Source organism: Ochotona princeps, chromosome 11, assembly GCF_030435755.1.
Source record: "Ochotona princeps isolate mOchPri1 chromosome 11, mOchPri1.hap1, whole genome shotgun sequence".
In the NCBI taxonomy this organism is placed as follows: Eukaryota; Metazoa; Chordata; class Mammalia; order Lagomorpha; family Ochotonidae; genus Ochotona; species Ochotona princeps.
The window spans coordinates 7,570,230-7,589,854 of NC_080842.1; the positions used below are offsets into that span (position 1 = coordinate 7,570,230).

General features: G+C 46.1%; 1 protein-coding gene across 2 annotated transcripts; it reads left to right on the forward strand.

The window, feature by feature from the left end:
* Positions 1–2,875: 2,875 nt before the first annotated feature.
* On the forward strand, positions 2,876–15,561 carry VDAC3 (voltage dependent anion channel 3). 2 transcript variants are annotated; one of them, XM_004592718.3, is made up of 9 exons: positions 2,876–3,027; positions 6,027–6,096; positions 7,439–7,488; positions 9,895–10,047; positions 11,094–11,146; positions 12,498–12,725; positions 13,711–13,861; positions 14,580–14,637; positions 15,057–15,561. In XM_004592718.3, the coding sequence occupies exons 2-9, from the start codon at positions 6,030–6,032 to the stop codon at positions 15,146–15,148; spliced, it is 852 nt and encodes a 283-aa protein (XP_004592775.1). In that variant the 5' UTR covers positions 2,876–3,027; positions 6,027–6,029; the 3' UTR covers positions 15,149–15,561. The 2 variants fall into 2 exon arrangements, with proteins under 2 accessions (XP_004592775.1, XP_058525786.1); XM_058669803.1 differs by lacking the exons at positions 2,876–3,027; positions 6,027–6,096; positions 7,439–7,488 and adding an exon at positions 8,217–8,366.
* Positions 15,562–19,625: the final 4,064 nt, after the last annotated feature.

Sequence of the window (19,625 nt, forward strand, 5' to 3'; positions counted from 1 at the left end):
CCTACTCCTCTTCCAAGTAGGGAACCTCAGACCTCAGCAGAATCTGGGGGTCCTTGCAAATAAGCAAGTAGATACTTTGTCTTCAAGTGAATGAAATTAAATCACACTGCTGGGTTCACAATCTAATAATATTCTTACCTTTAAGGCTAACAGAATTACCAAAATTCTTCTTTTCCTCCTTTCTTCTTCTACTACTTCTTCTTATTATTACTGAGTGTAAACCCTTCTAACTTCCGAGATTTTTCTCTCAGTAAGGGAGCAGGGGCAGAAGAGCAGCTTACCTTGACTCGATGGAGCAGGTGACGTGCTCTGGGAATCCAGTCTTCAAGTAACCCCCACAGACCCCAGAATTCACATGGCTCTAACACTTTGATCAGGGATTCCCTGTTAGTTAAACACTTAGTAAATATTTTTTCAAGAGAGGAATCGAAAAGTTCTTTCCTACTGTAAATCTCCATGATCCTTCTTTTAAAGACTTGTTTATTTTTACTGGAAAGTCAGATTTACCAGATTTACGGAGAGAAGGAGAGACAGATCTGTCCGCTGGTTCACTCCCCAAGTGGCAACAGCTGGACCTGAGCTGATCCAGCTTAGGATCTGAAGCCAGGAGCCAGGAGCTTCCTCCAGGTCTCCAATGTAGGTGCTGGTCTCAAGGCTTTGGGCCATTCTCTGCTGCCTTCCCAGGTCACAAGCAGGGAGCTGGATGGGAAGTGAAGTAGCCAGTACATGAACCAGTACCCATATGGGATCCCGGTGCATGCAAGCTGAAGATTCAGCCACTGAGCTATCATGCTGGGCCTGATTCTGTTGGTTTTACAGCAGCAGAAAATCCTTTGTACAGTCCTTCAGCTTGAATTCCAGTTCGAGAAGTCTCAGGTGGTAAAGTTACAACGTTGCTATAGAAACAATCCAGCTAACTATGGAGAGGGGCATAAAGCAAGGCTTCCTTCGAAGGAGGTGTTTTCCATAGCAGTTTCTCTCATCACCTTCCTCTTTCATGTGTTGGCAGATGGAGGAAGGTCCCTTTGGATGATCTTGGCCTGGTGTCATTGGGGCTTTTTAGAAGAAAGACCTTTGATAACAGAAGATCGAAGAAGACTGTAGCCAAATTCCTCCAAGTGTTCTTCACAGCCTTTAGTCGCCAGCTATGCCTGACCAAGGCCAGGTCTGAGTCAAAGTTTGGGCACCAGTGTGGTTCTAATGTTCTTGAATGGATGCCTCTCTACCTACATAGCCTCACAGACTATATTAATTTTCATCTGTGTTGTTAGCTAATGAATATTTTCTATTTGCCATGTAGATTATGTGCTAGGGCCACAATATTTAATATTCACTACAATACTCTAAAGTAGATACTATTTAGTTATTTCACAGGGGTGGAAACTGAGGCATGGAGATTAAGTTGCTTGCGTAAGGCCACAGAGCTGAGGTGCAAACCCATGCTCTTTTGATATCAAATCCCTATAAAGCTACTGCTTTGCTGATGACATTTATCACATCCTGCCTCATTTGGCAGGTATTTGTCCAAGTCCTACATTATGAGTCCATAGGGGACATCGATCTTACTTTTCTCCAATTTGAAATGTCTTACACACAGAAAGCCAATATGGTACTCACTATTGATTTAAGCAGCAGCCTGGCATCAGTACACTGAGCATTAGAATTTGTGGCATTTTTATTTTGAAAAATTTAATGCTGTAAAGTTTTATGAATAGTTCAATGCACTTGATCTTAGCCAAAAGGCCAAGAAGCGATTTATGAATAGTTCGATAAAGACACATCTCACTAGTCTGATCGACTGTTAACTTTTTTTTTTTTTTTTTACCAGAGTTAGTTGCAGACACACATTACTTCACAGTGAAACATTTGAAGACATTCTCTTAAAAATCAAGGCCATTTCTGCATTACCAAGATAAACCACTCTTGGAAGATTTTGTCACAATGCAAATGTAGTTGACACTAAAATTGTCTCAATAATGACCTTCACTAGCAATTAAAAAAAAAACTTGGGGGTTCAATTTAGGATCACACATGGGGTGTGTGTGTGTGTGTGAGTGAGAGAGAGAGAGAGAGATCTTGTTTCTCTCCTTTAATCTAGAACTAGCCTTTTCTAATCTTTCATGAAACTGGCGTTTCTAGCACTGGGCAGTTGCCTTGCGAGAGGACCCTCTGTTAGGATTTCCCCGTTGGTTTCCTCAAGGATAAAGACAATTCACACACTTTTGGCAAGAATATGACCTGGGTGTCCCTGGGTGACCCCCACTGCGGCCACGTGGGGAGCTTCATCTCTCCGCCAAGGGCGACGCCTGTGACCGCCTGCCTGTGACGAGAGGTCTTTCTGCTCAAGAAGTCTGGAGAAGGTGGTGACCTGCAAACCCTGGGGCCACCTCAGGTGTCCACGGCGCCCTGTCACCTGTGGCTCCCAGGGCGGTTCCAAAGGGCGGACTTTCCATAGCACGTTCATTCATTCCGTGGCGTTTGTCTCAGAGGAGAGCTTTCCCACGCCCTTAACCCCCGTCCCCCACCCGCGGGAATGCGTGTCTGTCCATCCTTGACAGGAAGCGACCCAAAGGCCACTAGCCCGACCGTTATAGTTCGCCTGACAGGAAAACTCCGCACAGACCCGCAAGGTGTGGCCAAGGCCCCGCCCGGGGCCCGGCCACCCCTCAGCACAGCAGTCCGCCATGGCATCCCCCCGCCGGCCCGCAGCAACAACCGCGGACGTCTCGCGAGACGGATCCCGCAGGCACCGCGGTGCACGCCAACCCCCGCCGCGCCAGTCGCGCATGCGCGCCCGCGGAGCCGGACAGTTGGCCGTGCGGGTCCGGGCCCGCGCTTGCCCCGCTCCCACGACGAGTCCCTACGGCGCAGACGCGTGAGCGGGAAGGCGCGGGGGGGAGCGGGAGGCGCGCGTGCGCGCAGGCGCCGCGGCGGGCACTGCGGCCGCGCAGGCGCGGACGGCGTTGGTGGGAGGAAGACCTTCAGCGTTGCCCTGGCGGAGCGGCGCCGGCCCTCGGCCTGAGGAAGGTGAGGGGAGTGCGGGTGGCCGGCCCCGAGGTCCGCCAGGCGGCCGGTGATGGGGAGCGGCGGGCGGCGGGCGGCCCGGGCCCGGAGGTGGGCCCCACGGAGGGCTGGGGGACGGAGCAGGCTAACGGGGCGCGCGCGGACCGGCCGGACCTGCCCCGCCGGCCGCCTCGGGATCGCGGCGTGCGACCTTCGTGCTGTGCGGGGTCAGGCGGGAGAGGAGGTCTTGTGTTCGGCAACTTTGGACCTTTGGGCTCCGGACCCGCCCCGTTGTGCTTGCTTTCTTGTCTGTCCTGGTCGTCCAGAGCCTCGGGCGAGGCTGGCTGCCTGTGGTCCGGGCTACAGGACCGGCAGTTTACGCCAAAATGCTGGGGGGAAACAAAAGGCTGTCTTGGTTAGCAACTGTGTCAAAATGAATTAACCAGGATTTTCTGTGTCTGACGCAACGTCGGCGTCTCGGGCTTGTCTACACACAGAGTGCGTTCTGCGGCGCTAATAGAAGGTGTAGCGTCAAGTCCCTGGCTGTGCGATTTTTGCTTGATCATGCCAGCAGTGGCTTCCCCTCGGCCTCACGGACCTGAGCAAGAGCCGAGACCCGAGACCCGTTAAGTGCACTGAGCCGGCTGCATGACAGGTATCCGGCATTGGTTATGCAAATAGCTGAAATACTAAGACTGTGATTAATCTCTCCAAATATATGCGAAAGTTATTTCAGGCAGTTCCCAGAAAATGGAATTAATAGATTGTTTATTTGGATACTTTTTAAAAATCCATGCATAGTCTTTTTAAAAAAAAAAAAAACAATATGCATTTTCTGCTAATACTTTGAAGACCCCTAAAATACATCTCTTGTGTGTGTGGATTTCATATTTATGTAAATACTTTTTTCCACCAAAATCTTTTTTTTGTAAGATTTATTATTAGAAATTCAGTTACGTAGAGAGAGGCAGCGAGATCTTCTATTCATGGTTTACTCCCCAAATGACTGCAAAGGCCAGAGATGGGCCAGGCCAAAGCCAGGAGTCAGGAGCTTCATCCAGGTCTCCCACGTGGATGCAGCAGCTTGGGCCATCTTGCGCTTTCTAGGGTACGCGAGCAGGAACCGGGATGGAAAGTGGAGGAATGAGATTTTGAACCAGTGCTGTGCTGCACCACAGCAAGGTTCCAGCACTTGCGATTCCATTTTCCAGAGGCCGTTTGAAGTCCCTGGGGTGCTCCTGAACGTTTAATTGTATTTTTTCTCTAGATGTTTTGAAAAGTTAGACTGTAGAGCTCTGAACATACCTCCAAAAGTATAGACTTCTGATAACATTTGGACAAATATCAGTAAAATTGTAATGATTAAGTTGGGACTGGGAATGTGTAAGAAAGTTAAGAATTGTTTGTTTCTGTATGAGGCACTGAATTTTTAATTTTATTTTTGATGATGCTTACATAGTTGATCAGGGTGGGAAGGATTGAGGATTGGGGAAAAGTGGTTGTGATCATTGTTTCCAAATTTTCTATTTCTTCTTCCTGCTTCTGGGGGAGGGAGGAGGTAAGGGGAAGAACCATACCCAGCCCCCCAGCTGCCCTAGTACCCTTGGGGATGGGGAACTGCCACCCAATTTCAACCCAGGGTTCCAATGTGGTGCATGCTCTGAGAGTTTTGCCCAGGTGGTTTTGGTAGTTTTGAAGTGATCTCAATCTCACCGATCCAAGGATAAAAAATTTCTTCCAATGTCCATTGGCTGACATAGTCGACCTTAGAGTCTCCATTCGACCAGAGATTTGCTGTCAGCGTTTGGCTGGGGTAGTTGATCAGTTTGTTCTGTTCTTCTGCTGTGGTACCAATGTCCTCTGCAGGCCCCGATGGGCTGCCATATCCTCAGTGTGCGTCGGGGCCTGGCGTCCAGTACTCCACCTATTCCACTGAGAGCTCAGGACTAGTTCTCACAGGTGTACCCAAGGATCGGGGCCAGTCTACCTAGGCCCTTCTGGACCTTGCTCCTACCCTCTGCCTCTGGGGCTCATGGACCCATTGAACAAAGTGGGTGTAGTGCTGCGAGCTTCTGAGAATTTGGTGCGAGGTTATGTTGTCCGTGGAAAAGCTCGGTGAACACTGAGGCAGTAAGGTGACAGGGCAAGGCACCGGGGGGCTTTGAAGATCTTAACTTGAGGATCGATACCAGTTTTGTTAAGCAGACCAGTACAGTGGGGTCTGTCCTGCTTCTGGTTAGTTGGTAAAATCATAGCCCTCTGTTCTCAGGAGGGTGTTGAGAAGGTGTAACCTACGTGAATGCTTTTCAGTTAGGTTGCGCTTTCTGCAGAGAAGCAAAATATTAACCCTGAGGATTTCCATCTTCTTTACTCGCACAATTTCTGGACAGGTTTACCTTATTGCCTTATAAGCTCTCTGGCTATATAACAGCCTGAGAGAGGTTTTTGTGAAGGTAAATTTTGCATATACGTTTTAAGAATTCCAGTTGAGGGCCCGGTGCAATGGCCTAGTGGCCAAAGTCCTTGCGTTGCACACATCAGGATCCCATATGGATGCCGGTTTGTGTCCTGGCTGCCCTGCTTCCCATCCAGCTCCGTGCTTCTGGCCTGGAAAGCAGTAGGGGTGACTTTGGGTTAGCTCAGCGTTGGCCATGGTGTCTGCTTGGGTAGCGAATCAGCGGATGGAATATCTTCCTCTCTGCCTCCTCCTCTCCATATATCTGACTTTCCAATAAAAATAAATAGATTTTTTAAAGAATTCCTTTAAAAAATTTTTAAAAAACTTAAAAAAATTTTTTTTCTTTAGCCCATCAGAACGTGTTTTGCAATGTGGCCAGAGGACTGACTTGGGGCAGTTGCATGGGGGACGCTCCAGTGTTCTGCAGAGCTCTTTTCAAGGGCAGGATACCTTCCCTTAATCTGGCTGCATTCATGCTGGACCACCCCTCTTCTCAGAGGGTGTGAGAGTGGAAGAACTGTGAGGGCATATGTACTAAATGGTTGTTTTTATCCCTCTTTGTTAGATAATGTGTAACACACCGACCTACTGTGACCTGGGGAAGGCCGCCAAGGATGTCTTCAACAAAGGATATGGTGAGTGTGCTCTTGAAGGTTTCCAGTTTGGGATGAGGAGTGCTGTGACTGCTTCCTGTCTCACACACTGCATGTAGAACAAAGAGTAAGTTAATGTCTTTGTAAAGTGTAGCTCTTAGCAGGCTGTCACACTGCATTAAGGGGAGCCCTTATATACATCAAAAGCAGTTGCATGCATGCATATTTAATGTTATATGTAATAGAAAGTAATGTAACTGCCAGTATTTATGTTCCCCTTGGCTAGCCCTGGAAACAGTGCTTTTTCCCTCTCCAGATTATGGCATTGTTTATGAAAGTGAAGTCCCAAACTTCTTATTTCTTTAGAGTAGCATATTTTTTTAATTCCAAAAAGACATTTGTGTTTCTGTATTAACACAGTGAAAGGGAAAGGGGAAGGGTGGGGGGGGAAGGAAAGAGAGAGAGATGTCTTCTATCTGCTTGTTCACATCCCGGGTGGCCACAAGAGCTTGGGCTGGGCTAGGCTGAAGCTGGAAGCCTGGCTCCTGTGTGGGTGAGCTGCCTCCTGCTGCTTTCCCAGGCATTAACAGGCAGCTGGATCTGAACTGAAGCAGTTGGAGTGCAGATGGTACCAGCATTGCAGGTGGCAGCTTCACCTGTTGTACCATAATGCTGGCTCCTGCTTTTAGATTTTAAATTTAATCTTTCAGTTTGAAATTTTTTTATACTGTATATGTTTCATTTTATTAAATAGTAGTGTTGATTGGGCCCGATGCAATAGCCTAGGCTAAATCCTTGTCTTATATCCACCAGGATCCCATATGGTTACTGGTTCGTATCCTGGCTGCCCCACTTCCCATCTAGCTCCCTGCTTGTGGCCTGGGAAAGCAGTAGGGGACGGCCCAAAAGCAGTAGGGGATGGCCCTGCACCCCTGTAGGAAACTTGAAAGAGGCTCCTGGATCCTGGTTTCAGATTGGCTGAGCTCCTGCCATTGTGGCCACTTGGAGAGTGAACCAGTGGATGAAAGATCTTCGCCTTTCCAATAAAAATAAATAATATAAATCTTTAGAAAAAAATAGTGATGTCAATTGTATATTTTAAGGTTGTATGTACCAGTGTAATGTTATCTAATAATTCTGGCTCTTAGAGTAGTGTGTATTTTTTGTTTATTTATTGTTTTATTTTAATGTCTATCTTAAAAGTATATTTTTATTCATTTTGAGGAACTTAAAAATTATACTTATTATAATTCTGTTTCTTGTGGAATTCTTCTCTAGTAAGAATGCTGTATATTTTCCAAGTGGAAGAAATTTTCTAATTTCTGAGTTGACAAAGCTAGAGTAAATATCATGTTTTGTACATGACTGTTTTTTGTGTATCTAGGGTTTGGCATGGTCAAAATAGACCTGAGGACCAAGTCTTGCAGTGGAGTGGTGAGTACTGCAGGTGACGTAATTCCCTGGGGGAATCCTCTTGAAACATCCTGCTTGGCCAGTGTCTCCTTCCCTGTAGCCTGTGCTGCTCTCACTTTTCAAGGCGCTCTCGGACTCTGCCAGCTAAACCCTTAGAAAATCAAGTTGCATTTTTAGGGTGACCCTCTGTGGCTGTCATAAAAAAGCACTCTGCTTCTTACTGTCACAAGATATAAAATGGTTTTTGACCAAAACAATTTCATAATTACGTATATGAACACTAAAAACTTTCTTTTGTGTAATGTTTTCATGTATATTTTACTGTGTTTTTGTTTTTACAAAACAAAAAAAAAATCACCACTTTTCTCCTGTGTTTTCATGACCAGTTGAGGTATAATATAAACATAGAAGGCGTTTTTTGTAGACACACTCAGAGTCTGCTCTACTGGAAGTTAAGATTGCGCGGTAAAGGATGTATTAATGTATTCCAAAGCACCATTCATGGCCTTGACTTAATCTCAGCAAAAGATTGATGCTTTTATTTTCTGATTTGTCCTCATTCCCTCGTCTCTTGCTGGTATTTACCTGTTCACACTGGTGCGGATTTTATTTTTGGATGTAATAGTTAATTAGGATGGAGGCTTTATGGAATTCCTGTAATGCTTTGTAATCTACTTTGCATGATCTTGGTTTGCTGTTGTCATTCTTTCCTGGGTTTCCCCTGTGTGCACTTACCTTTTCAGGGGAGTGCTTTGTGTGTATGAGGGGGTGTGTTAAAGTGGAGCAGTCATGCTCGCTCCGAGCAGATTTCCAAATTTGTGCAAGTTAAGTTTGTGTTGTACAGATCAACCAAGCTCTTCTCTCCCTTTCATGCTGCTGTGGTGGTGCTCATTCAGATGGTAAGGACACCAGCTCGTTTCTGTGCTCGCTTTGTGGCTGCCTTTGGTTCCCGAGACTGATTTAGGATGTTTCACCCACCATCCCACATTAGACTGGATCTTGGCATCTGTACCATACACTGTCTGCTTAACCATAGTGTTTGTTTTGTTGCTTACCAGCCTCTACTGTAGATGTGGTATGCATGTTGTAAATGCATTTTGCATTTGTTTGACCCAAGTCTGAAATTAGACAAAAACTGAAGCCATTATGAGCCTGCAGCCTGGAACAGTTATAGCCTTCTTTTGGTAATTGTACCTAGTATTTTAGATTCTTGGCTGGGCTTTCAACTAAGAAATGGTGATGCCAAGGAAGAAATTCAGACCACTCCTTTACCTTGATGTTGTGCATAAAGCTTCCCTAATGCCAGAACTAAGGCTTACATGTGCTATGCTTGTCAAGTTTGTGATACATAAATGTGAAAAAGGAAGCCCTGGTAAGTCAGATCTACTGAAAAAAAGAAAGGTCACAAAGAACTGTGTGAACTGTTAAACATGACTAACAGTCTGCCACGGCCTTGCCCTCCATGTGCAGCATGATACTCACTTTGCAAACTTCCTGTGAGGTGTTGATAAGCAGTTCCTTCAGGCCTGTGGAACTAGGGTTGGGGTGCAGGCTGGATGCCTGGCATAGGCTCTGGGGCCGATCTGGCTGGGGTGGCAGTGCTTCCTTCTGTTGGCAGCACTTCAGAAATGCTCCTTCCAAGCTGGGCCAGTCAGAATGATTGTCAGTGACAGGCGTTGGTTGCTCCCACCTGGAAGGAGGCCTGTTGGCAATTGCTTTTTATCGTGTGACTGAAAGGGCACTTGACTCACAGGAGGATGTGTTTTAAAACATGCACGATAGCCATTTAGCAGTAGCTACTTAAAAAGGTATTCAAGATGGAGAAGGGGGAAGAGGGATTAATTGTAGCATTCTGTTTTATTGTGAAAAAATGGATAGACACATTCACATATTAAAATATTTATGCTGAAAGTTTTGCATATAGTTTGGGCTATTAAAACAGTAGCTTATGTAAACTAAATATACAATTAGGTATTTATTAGATGTATTTTACCACAGTGATAAAGGATTTGTAATAAATGAAACGTTGCCCGTGTTAAAAGGGGGATGATAACGTTTAGGTATTTTTAAAGACATTTAGAGTAACTAGTCATTTTAAAGGCGTTATGGAGAAGAAATCATCTTTTTTAGGTCCTAGAAATAAAAGGTTTTAATGTTCCATATTTTTTTCTAAAAGCAGTACTTAGTGGCATTTATTTTCCTAGCGGTATTTCTCTTTGGAGGAGAGAATTCCAGGTTCATGTTTAGTAAGAGTCAGTGGGGAGACCCGAGACAGGTTAGGAGTGGAGAGGCGGAGCAGTGAGTTGCTGGCCAGTAAGAATTCTAAGAAGTGGCCTGTGCTGCTGCCCGGTATGTGGGATGCACTTTGTTAAGTGAGCATGCGCTAGTTAACCACTCATGGTAAAGGTGTTTGATCTTGCTTCCCAGGAATTTGCGACTTCGGGTCATGCTTACACCGATACAGGAAAAGCAACCGGCAACCTAGAGACTAAATACAAGGTCTGTAATTATGGACTTACCTTCACCCAGAAATGGAACACAGACAACACGCTGGGGACGGAAATCTCTCTGGAGAATAAGGTAAGGGAAATATTGAGAGTTATTCAGTTCAAGTAGGTGGATCGAATGGTGTGATAAATCGCAGTTGTAACCTGAGCCAAGATCCCACAGCCTGTGCAGGAGCTGTGTTTTTTCTCTGCCGGTGGACTTTTTGGCCTTGTCTCAGGTTTTTGCAAGATAAGGCTTTGTGATTACTTTGATCGTGTCACATTTGTGTTCTAGCCCATTCTTCTAGTCTGATGTTCTGCCAAGTCTCTCCTGTGCACGACACACCATTGTAGTAGTTTAGTTTTGTAATTGTTGCAAAATTCACCCCATGTGATGTTTGGTTTCAAGTGCCCAACTATATGGGGTACTGTATAAATAATATACAGCACAGATTGGGTTCTTAACTGTCAGATTATCTCATTGCAAAGAGACTATCAAGATTATTTTGTTGTATTTCAGTTCTGTTATTTTTGTGTTGTAATTTATGTTATTTACTGTAATAGGATTTGCTCTGTTTATTTCTAACCCATATTTTGGTAGTAGAACCATAATGAAGACCAGTGATGAGGGGAGAGAAATTAGGGGACATGATGGGGAGGTAATTTCTATTTCATTTAGTATCTGTGTGTAATGAAATTTTTTTTGTTGTTAAAGGTGAGGTTAGTGGAAAGTTTACAGTTGTTTTCTTGAGTAAAGACTTGGAAATTGGGGCCCGCATTGTGACTTGGCGAGTTAAGCTTCTTTTTGATGCTGGCATCCTGTATTGGAGTTTCAGTTCAAGTCCTGGCCGCTCTGCCCCCGATCCAGCTCTCTGATGATGCCTCTGGGAAGGTGGTAGAGGATGGCTTAGGTGCTTGGACCCCTGCGTCCATGTGGGAGACCTACATGGAGTTCTTGGTTGGCTTGGCCCAGCCCTGGGCATTGTGGCTGTTTGAGGAGTGATTGGTGGATGGAAGATCTCTGTCTCTGACATTCTGCTTTTCAAATAGTTTTTTTTTTAATTTGTTTTTTTTTTTGTTTTTTTTTTTTTTTTTTAAGAAATTGAAACTTACTGTTAATATAAAATATTTGTTTTTCAGTTGGCTGAAGGGTTGAAACTGACTCTTGATACCATATTTGTACCGAACACAGGGTAATTATCTAAACCTTATTTTCTGGAATGTTCTTTGAGCCTGAAAGGATAGAGAGCATTAGAATTAGGGATTTGTGAAAGTTTAGGGCAGCGGAAGAGCTTTGGGGGATATTGGAGACCTCGTGTGGGTAGCAAAGGAGCAGGAAGAACCTCTGAGGCAGGATCAAATTTCTGTTTTTAAATTGAACTGATGAACACAACTTTATGGATGTAATCCAAGCAGGCATGGCACAGAACAAGTTTAGGAGCTAGAGTGGTCTGAGACTCTAAGCCATTTCTAAGATTAATGGAGGCTCTGCTGAGAAGTCAGTTTCTTGAGTGTGATCTCGAAGTCAGGAAATGAGGTTGTTGGGGGAATAGAGGGAGGCTGCCTAACAGGTGCACACACAGGTAGAGGGACTAAGTTGTAATGTTCTAAGTAGGTGCACTGACTAGAGGTCTTCAAACATATTATGTAATTAATGCATAAATAGAGCAATTCAGTGGCTCCAAATATAAAGTCATGACAGAGAGGGAAGTTACACACTATCCTAATGTAATCAGCACACATTGTATCCATTTATTGAAATTCCACACCCATAGTTCTGTACAATTACTAAATGTTAAAAGTTTTTTTTTTTTACAGAGTTGAAGGAGGTAGAAATAACTTGATCATCATATGTTGAAAATGTGTATCAAATTATCACTTCCATAAATACGCTCAATTAAAACAATTACAGAGGAAAAAAACAGTTGTGTCCTTACCTCCAGAACATCAGAATGAGTGCCACCTGCTGCATCTCTTAGTCTGTAGATCCCCCACCTTCTTGCCCTCGGTGTCCAGCTGCAGAAGGAAGAAATAATGGTGTCGTTTCCTCTGTCCGATGTGGGTCTGCGTCATCTGTGTGACAGGGATAACGCACAGTGGCCTTCCTGCTGCTGCCTCAGTCCTCTCTGAGACAGACATTCCCCTCAAGGACTCAGCTGGACAAGGAAAAGCCTCATTAGGAAATAACTTCCAAGCGACACTCTTCTCATTGATGTGTGTTGGGCATTTTACATTTTTGTGGCATTTAAAACATTTAAGTGGATTTTTAAACACAAGTCTTCAGATTATTAATTTATTAAATTGTATTTTTGTTTCTTCCTTTATGAAATTCATCATGAAATACCCTTTCAGTTGAATTTATACTGAGGAATTGAGAATAGTGTTTATTTGTAGAACTAAGGTACTTGAAACACTTTTACTGGAGGTATACCATCTACCACAACAAAACTTACCTTGGGGGAGAGATAGGATCTTAATTCTAGAAGTTCCTGGATAGCATAGAAACTCCTAATGTTTTCATTATATTGTTTTTGTTTTTTACAGAAAGAAGAGTGGGAAGTTGAAGGCTTCTTATAAACGGGAATGTTTTAGTCTTGGAAGTAACGTTGATATAGATTTTTCTGGACCAACCATCTATGGCTGGGCTGTGTTGGCTTTTGAAGGTTGGCTGGCTGGCTATCAGATGAGTTTTGACACCGCCAAATCCAAACTGTCACAGAATAATTTTGCCCTGGGTTACAAGGCCGCAGATTTCCAGCTGCACACTCATGTGTGAGTTTATGTCCTTCGTTGTTTCTTGCAGGTATTAGGAGTGCTGCTACCTCGGTGTCTCAGGGCTTCGGGGAGCCCCGGCCATGGTGCAGTAGAACCAGGAGGCAGCGTGCCATGCTGCTCATGGCTCCTGGCCTCTCTGCCTTGACCCCAGAGTCTGTAGAGGAGCAGCTGGGCACACCGAGCCCGCATCGTGCTTTGCCTCCTGGCCAGGGGGCGGCAGGGGTGGCTTGGAGATGTTCCTGCTTCCTCTGGTGTTCCTCAGGAAGCAGGTTTGGGGCTCCTTGGTTGGAACCTAGCCACCTGCGCCAAGTCCTTCAGATGGCCCTGGGGCACACTTCTATAGGCTGCACTCTGTCAACTGAGTCACTAGGAGCTTGGGTGTGTTTTGTCTTGGCCTTGCTATATTGTACCGGATAGGGAACATGGTGGGGAGCTGTGTGTTTTTGAAGTGTTGTGGATTGCTTCCTGCTTAGGATGTGAAGGCCTAGTCGTCACTGAAACGGTAGTGTCAGGAAAGCCCGAGGACCGCCCGCTGCTGGCTGCTTTGGAGCAGGGAAGCAGGTGTGTCCTGGGCTGGGCCTCCTGGCTGCTGTGGGGAAGCACTGAGACGGTGTTCTCAGCGAGCCTTGTGCTCCTGCAGACTTCATTGCACCCTGACGTGCCTTACGTTCAGTGAACGTGCCCGAGAGGCCTGTATGTCATAGTTACCTGAGGCCTCTGCCTTTGTGCAGAATCAAATCGCATCAAGAAATGTGGATTATGTAGGGGAGTCAAGTAAATTAATCATGTTACCACATTTTAATTAGTAAACTGCCCAACTAAGTTCCTTATTTTGGTTAGTAGTCATAAAATTTATGCAAGAAATTTGCTGAAATCTGAAGCTGCAGAATGGGACCCTTGTTTAAATCACCTTTAGAATTCATTTCCTGTCACAACAGTGGCACAGATTAGCTAATAACTTCTACTTGTGCTGTGGAAACAGAAATGATGGCACTGAATTCGGAGGCTCTATCTACCAGAAGGTCAACGAGAAGATTGAGACCTCAATAAACCTTGCGTGGACGGCTGGCAGTAACAACACCCGTTTTGGCATTGCGGCTAAATACAAGCTGGACTGTAGAACTTCTCTCTCTGTAAGAATGAGTTACCGGGTTGGGGTGGGGGCGGGTCTCAGAGGTTTTCTTTGAGTGGTGAATGAACACTGGTGTGTGGTTGCAGTCAGCAGTAACGTTAACACACTGACTTCTTGGGAAGTGACAAGGTGAGGTCTGAGGTGTGGGATCTGCTCCTAGCACCTCATGTAACTCTCAAGTCATTTTATCTTGGTCCTTTCCTCATTTTCTGATCTGAATTCACGGCACTGGATTACTGTTCCTGTGACTTTTGGCACTCACGGAGCTCTTATGTAGCTGATGGTATGCTCCAGACTTGCCCTGAGATGTTCCTCCTGTCTCCTGGTCTGCGCATGGTCAGAGGTGTTAGATGAGGGTTCGGAAGCTTGGTCAGGTGACTTACCCAAGCCATGCAGTGAGCCTTGCTGTCAGGATTTGAACCCAGATTTGTTTCTCTGTCCCTGTAGCCGTGCTGGAACCATTGTCAGAGGTTGTACGCTGACATGAGTTCAGGGTAGTTTGGGAGAACTTGCTGGGCCCCTAAGGCATACATCCTCATCCTCAAGGTTCCCCAGTCTGCTAGTCCTGTTGACTTTTCCAAAGACTTCTTGTTTAATGTCACTCATTCTAGATTGGCCCTCTGAGGCTTGAGCCATGGAAACCTGACACCTGAAGCAGTGGATGTGCTCGACTTCTGAGATTGATTATTTTCTGTTTCTTTTGTGTCTCTGAATCTTAGGCTAAAGTGAATAATGCCAGCCTGATTGGATTGGGTTATACTCAGACCCTTCGACCAGGTAAGTAGGGGGGTTAGAAATGGAGGGGTTAGGGTAAGATGGTAGAGGAATAATTAATTAGTCTACAGTCAGCTGTAGGTTGATTGGGACCATTTTGTAGCACTTGAATAGTTATAGACGGGAAGTAAAATAAACAAAGCACTTTCACTGAAGAAATACTTGTGGGTTTCTGACTATAATGTGGTCGCTGAGTTTGGTTGCCCACTTGTTGTTAACCCTGACCCCGAGTCAGCTGTGGTCCTGTGCTGCTCAGTGCAGACCTGGTGCTTGTAGATGACCAAGTTGTTTACCAATAGCCTCCACATGCCTGTGACTCCTGGCTCCAGCCGTGACCCAGGCCATTGCCACCATCTGTCTGCTGCTAATCCTGTGGGCAGCTGCTAAAGCTGCTCCAAGTGCCTAATGTGTCTTCTCTCTAGGAGTCAAACTGACCCTCTCCGCTTTAATCGACGGGAAGAACTTCAGCGCAGGTGGTCATAAGGTGGGCTTGGGATTTGAACTGGAAGCTTAATGTGGTTTTGAGTGAAGCATCTGATGGGTCCCTGGCGGTGAAGAGAAATGCACCCACTATGTTTTGGCCTTAACCTTCTGTGAAATTTCAAGAGTGTGAACTTTTATTCTTCCAAAGAATTGTAATCCTCCCCACACTGAAGTCTAGAAATCGGAGGGAGGTTCCCGAAGGCATGCCTGGAAGTCGCCACGTTTGTGCCACATTTCAGTTCAGTGTTAAGTTTAATGTGTTCCTCAGCAACAGTGTATTGTCACATTCAAGGAAATGACCCAGTCCTCCAGTTTGTACAGCACAACCTGCATGTCCCACACCACTTTTTCATGACCTTTTAATATTATTGTTCTCCATGCTGTAGTGGAATCTTTGGTTTTGCATCAGAGTAAAATAAAAGAAACCCATCACATTTGGAACATTATTGTTTTTCTGAGTGTTAGTTTCGGGTTTCTTGTGTCCGGTTTGGTTTGGTTGGGGAGGATATTTGGCCCGGTGGGCTTTATAAGTCTGATAGTTGGGCTATTGCTGCCCCCTTTCACATTGGGACCCCCGTGTGCCCTGAGTGTTCTGGGTCAGCTGGGCAGAAATCTGCATGTCAGTCACTTGCCTGCTGGGCTGTCACTTGCCTGTCCAACAGCACTTATCCTGGAGTCCTGCCAAGCTGCCGAGGAGGAGGTGAGGATGTGAGTGGATGAGAAGACAGGGCTGAGGACAAGGCCAGTGGGTGAAGGGCAGGAGGGCAGGAAGGGTGGGCTGGGCCATGCTGGGCTGCCACACTGGGTCTGCTGTGAGCTCCAGGGAGTGGATTGGTCTCTTAACCCAGGAGACTGATGGCCAGCAGGGAGGCTGCAGTTCTGAGGCGCAAGCTGACCAGAACCTCAGGACTCGTGGGAGTCCCAGGGCAGAACTCCTCCTGCGTATCTCTCTAATATAGGAATGATACATGTTGGTTGCAGCGTGCTCAGATGAGAAGGAAACTGAAAATTCCCATTCTGTCTTAACATAGTTTTTAGAGATTACACAAATAGATACATAAAATTTTAAAATGCATATCTTATTTTGCAGCACTCTAATTTTTTAATTATCTTTTTCTCTGAGACCATTTTGTAGGTATAGGGATTCTCCAGTTTCCCTCGGTTTGCTTCCTTCCTTCCTGCCCCACCATTTTCGCCCATATTTATTACTGTAGTGTATATTACTGGCTTTTGAAAAAACTTCGGTGCAAGATGTTTACTCTTAACACCACCAACGATTATCTCTCTCTCTTTTTTAGTATTTATTTTCTTTGAAAGGCAGAGTTATATAGAGAGAAACAAAGAGAAATCTTCCATCTGCTAGTTTACTCCCTAAACAGCCACAGTGGCTGGAGCTGGGTCAGTCCAAAGCCGGGAGCCAGAAGCTTTCTCTGGTGTCCTACATGGGTGCAGGAGCCCAAGCACTTCAACCATCCTTTCCAATGCTATTAGGTAGCTGGATCAAAAGTGGAGCAGACAGGACTTAAACTGGTGCCCATATGGGATGCTAATGCTGCAGGCACCCTGGTGTAGCATGGCACCAGCCTAGAGATGATTGTAATTGACAGTATCTTTTACTCAAATGTCAGGAACTGAGTAATAAGTAGACATCACCTAAGTTGGGAAATCCCTGTGGTGTCTACTATTTGTCAGTGATATTGTAAGTAGGTTGACCCACCATCATAAGCAATGAAATAAGAGGCGGTCGGGGTAATATAGGAAGGGACAGGGCTGAGCAGGCATAAGCCTGTTCTATCTTGTTGACATCTGAGGCAAGTTCACTCTGTGTGTGGCACACACAGGCCTTCCTCCTGCAGCCTGACTAAGGAGGGGCTGCCACAGTGGCCCGAGGGCTGCTGTGCCCTGGGCTGCAGGGTACTGTGCCCCAGGAGCACAGCCATGAAACTGCGAGAGTCTGGCAGTGTGGTTTGCAGAAATGAGCTGTATGACTTGGCAGGATGTGGGGACTGTCATGGCGTAGTTGTGTGCATCCCAGAGTGGGTCAGGGCTGGGGGCAGTGGGAGATGGCACGCTAGGTTTTGCCAGGTTTCTGGTCTTGCCCCATTCCCGTGCTGTGTGCCTCATGCTGATGGCAGATACAGAGCCACCAGATTTAAGTGTCAGTACACTGTCCAGCTAGGACCATGGGTGGTTGAGGTCAGGTTTTTATGTGATTTGATGGGATCTTGTGGCTGGTTGGTGGTTTGAGCAGGGAGGGAGTCGGTAAGCTGTGGTAGAGAGCAAAGCACAGCTGGTCATTTGGAAGGAAATGAGCTGTGTCGCCGAGTCTGCAGCGTAGCACCAGTGCAGTGGGAGGGGCCGGGCTCGGTGGCCGGCTTGACCGGGTACTTGGTGTTGGTTCCTCACAGCCCCCCGCCTCCTCCTGCCCCCAGCTTTCTCACCCGTGGCCACTGAGGGAGCCTCTGTGGCCAGAGCCTCATGTTGACCTTGCCCATGGCCTGTGACTAGCATTTGTGTGTGCTTTGACTGGCTGCTTCCACCGCTAGAAGCATGTGGGAGCGAGTTAGTCCTCAGACGCAGACTCTGCGAAATTCTGGAAGGCAGTGTCTTTTGTAACATTGGACAGTTAGAGCCACATGTGGCAGCATGGTCATCAAATCCAATATTAGTCACGGCAAGTCATGTTTTTTCTTTAAAGATTTATTCATTTATTTGAAAGAATTAGAAAGGGAAATAGAATTTCTGCCCACTGATTCACTCTTCAAATGACTACAGTAGCTGGAGCTGAGCTGGTGTGAAACCAGGAGCCAGGAGCTTCGTTGTGGATTTCTCATGATGGGTACAGGGGACCCAGGACTTGGGCCATGCTTTGCTGCTTTCCCAGGCCACAAGTAGGGAGCTGGATATGAAGTGGAGCAGCAGGACTCGAACAAGCGCCCGGATGGTATGCTGGCATTGTAGATGGCAACTTTACCCACTACACCTTAGTTCCTGCCTCACAGATTGCATTTTTGAAGACAATAAATACAATATAATGTATTAACAGAAAAAAAGTAAAAAACGCATCTCAGTTTTATGCTTGAAAATAATGTGTGTGTCTGAATAGCAGCCCACATTCTCCCAGGCATTTGTACTTCATGTTTCAGGAACATGGAATTATAAGGAACTCTCATTTTATGCTTTATTTTCAAACTATCTAAAGTTCATTTGTTTATGGTCGGGAAAACAGAAGTCCCTGTAATCAGGATTGTTTGGGGAAGGCCGAGGGCCCCTCTGGGAGGCATAGCAGGTCATGAGGTCTGCTGGCGACTGAATCAGAGATGGGGTGCCCAGCCATGGCTGTGGCAGGAGACGCCACTTGTTCCAACCTGCCACCCTTAGGAATGTCACCCAGATGGGGATGATGTTGCAGAAGCCAAGAAGGTACTGGGCATCAGATTATTACATTTTATGCAAAAAGTGGCTAAAGGTTACGTATCAATATATTAGCTCTTCTGGTGGCAGGAACTGTGCTGTCCCTTGCCAGAGTTGTTGTTAAAACTTGGAGTACTGGGCCCGGTGTGGTAGCTTAGTGGCTAAAGTCCTCTCCTTGCACGTCTTGGATTCCATGTAGATGCTGGTTTTAATCCCGGAGGGCCCACTTCCCATCCAGCTTCCTGCTTGTGGCCTGGGAAAACTGGCTAGGTTCCCAAAGGCTTGGGAACCTGCACCTGAGTAGGAGACCCAGAAGAAGCTCCTGGCTTTGAATGAGCTCAGCTCTAGTTGTTGTGGCTACTCGGAGAGTGAATCAGTGGATGAAACATCTTCCTCTCTGTTTCTCCTCTTCTGTATATCTGACTTTCCAATAAGTAAATCTTTTAAAAGAAAAAGACTTGGAGTACCTTTGCTGCAGTGGTAGAGGAGGACAAGAGTGTCTTGAAGACTTATTGGAAGGCAGAGTTACATAGAGATCCTCCATCTGCTGGTTCACTCCCCAAATGGTTGCAACAGCCAGAGCTTGGGCTGATTTTTGTGTGTGTGGGGGTAAGACCATCATCTCCACATTGTTTTTGTCGTGTATCTGGGGTAAAAGGTGAGATAACGGGAGAAGCCCCACCCAGTCTCCCACCCATCCCAGGTCCCTGATGTGGGGCATGCTCCAAGGGTCTTGCTCAAGTGGTTTTGATAGTTCAAAGGTTATGAATCACTGCCAGTCTCACCATTCCAAGCACGATGAGGTCGCTGAAGAATCTACTGATTGACATAGCTCATCTTAGAGTCTCCGTTTGCTTAGATTTTCACTGCCAACATATGGCTGAGGTAGTTGACTGACTTGTTCTGTCCTCTGTCTTTTCACGGTTAGGATTCTGAGTCCGGCAGTTCGATTGGGGAGATTCCCCAAAGAAACTTTGAGGTGTTCCCAGACCAGATTTTTGTGTGTTCTTGCAAGTGCAGGGCCTGGTACAGTCCATCACCCCAATCAGCTGGTGGTTGCAATTGCTGGGTCGGTTCTGTTACCAGCGCTGTCT

Coding starts and splice junctions, on each gene's coding strand:
- VDAC3 (XM_004592718.3), top strand. CDS start 6,030: ATGTGTAACACACCGACCTACTGTGACCTGGGGAAGGCCGCCAAGGAT. Junction 7,489..9,894: donor CCAAGTCTTGCAGTGGAGTG/GTGAGTACTGCA, acceptor CTTGCTTCCCAG/GAATTTGCGACTTCGGGTCA. Junction 14,638..15,056: donor TACTCAGACCCTTCGACCAG/GTAAGTAGGGGG, acceptor TCTTCTCTCTAG/GAGTCAAACTGACCCTCTCC.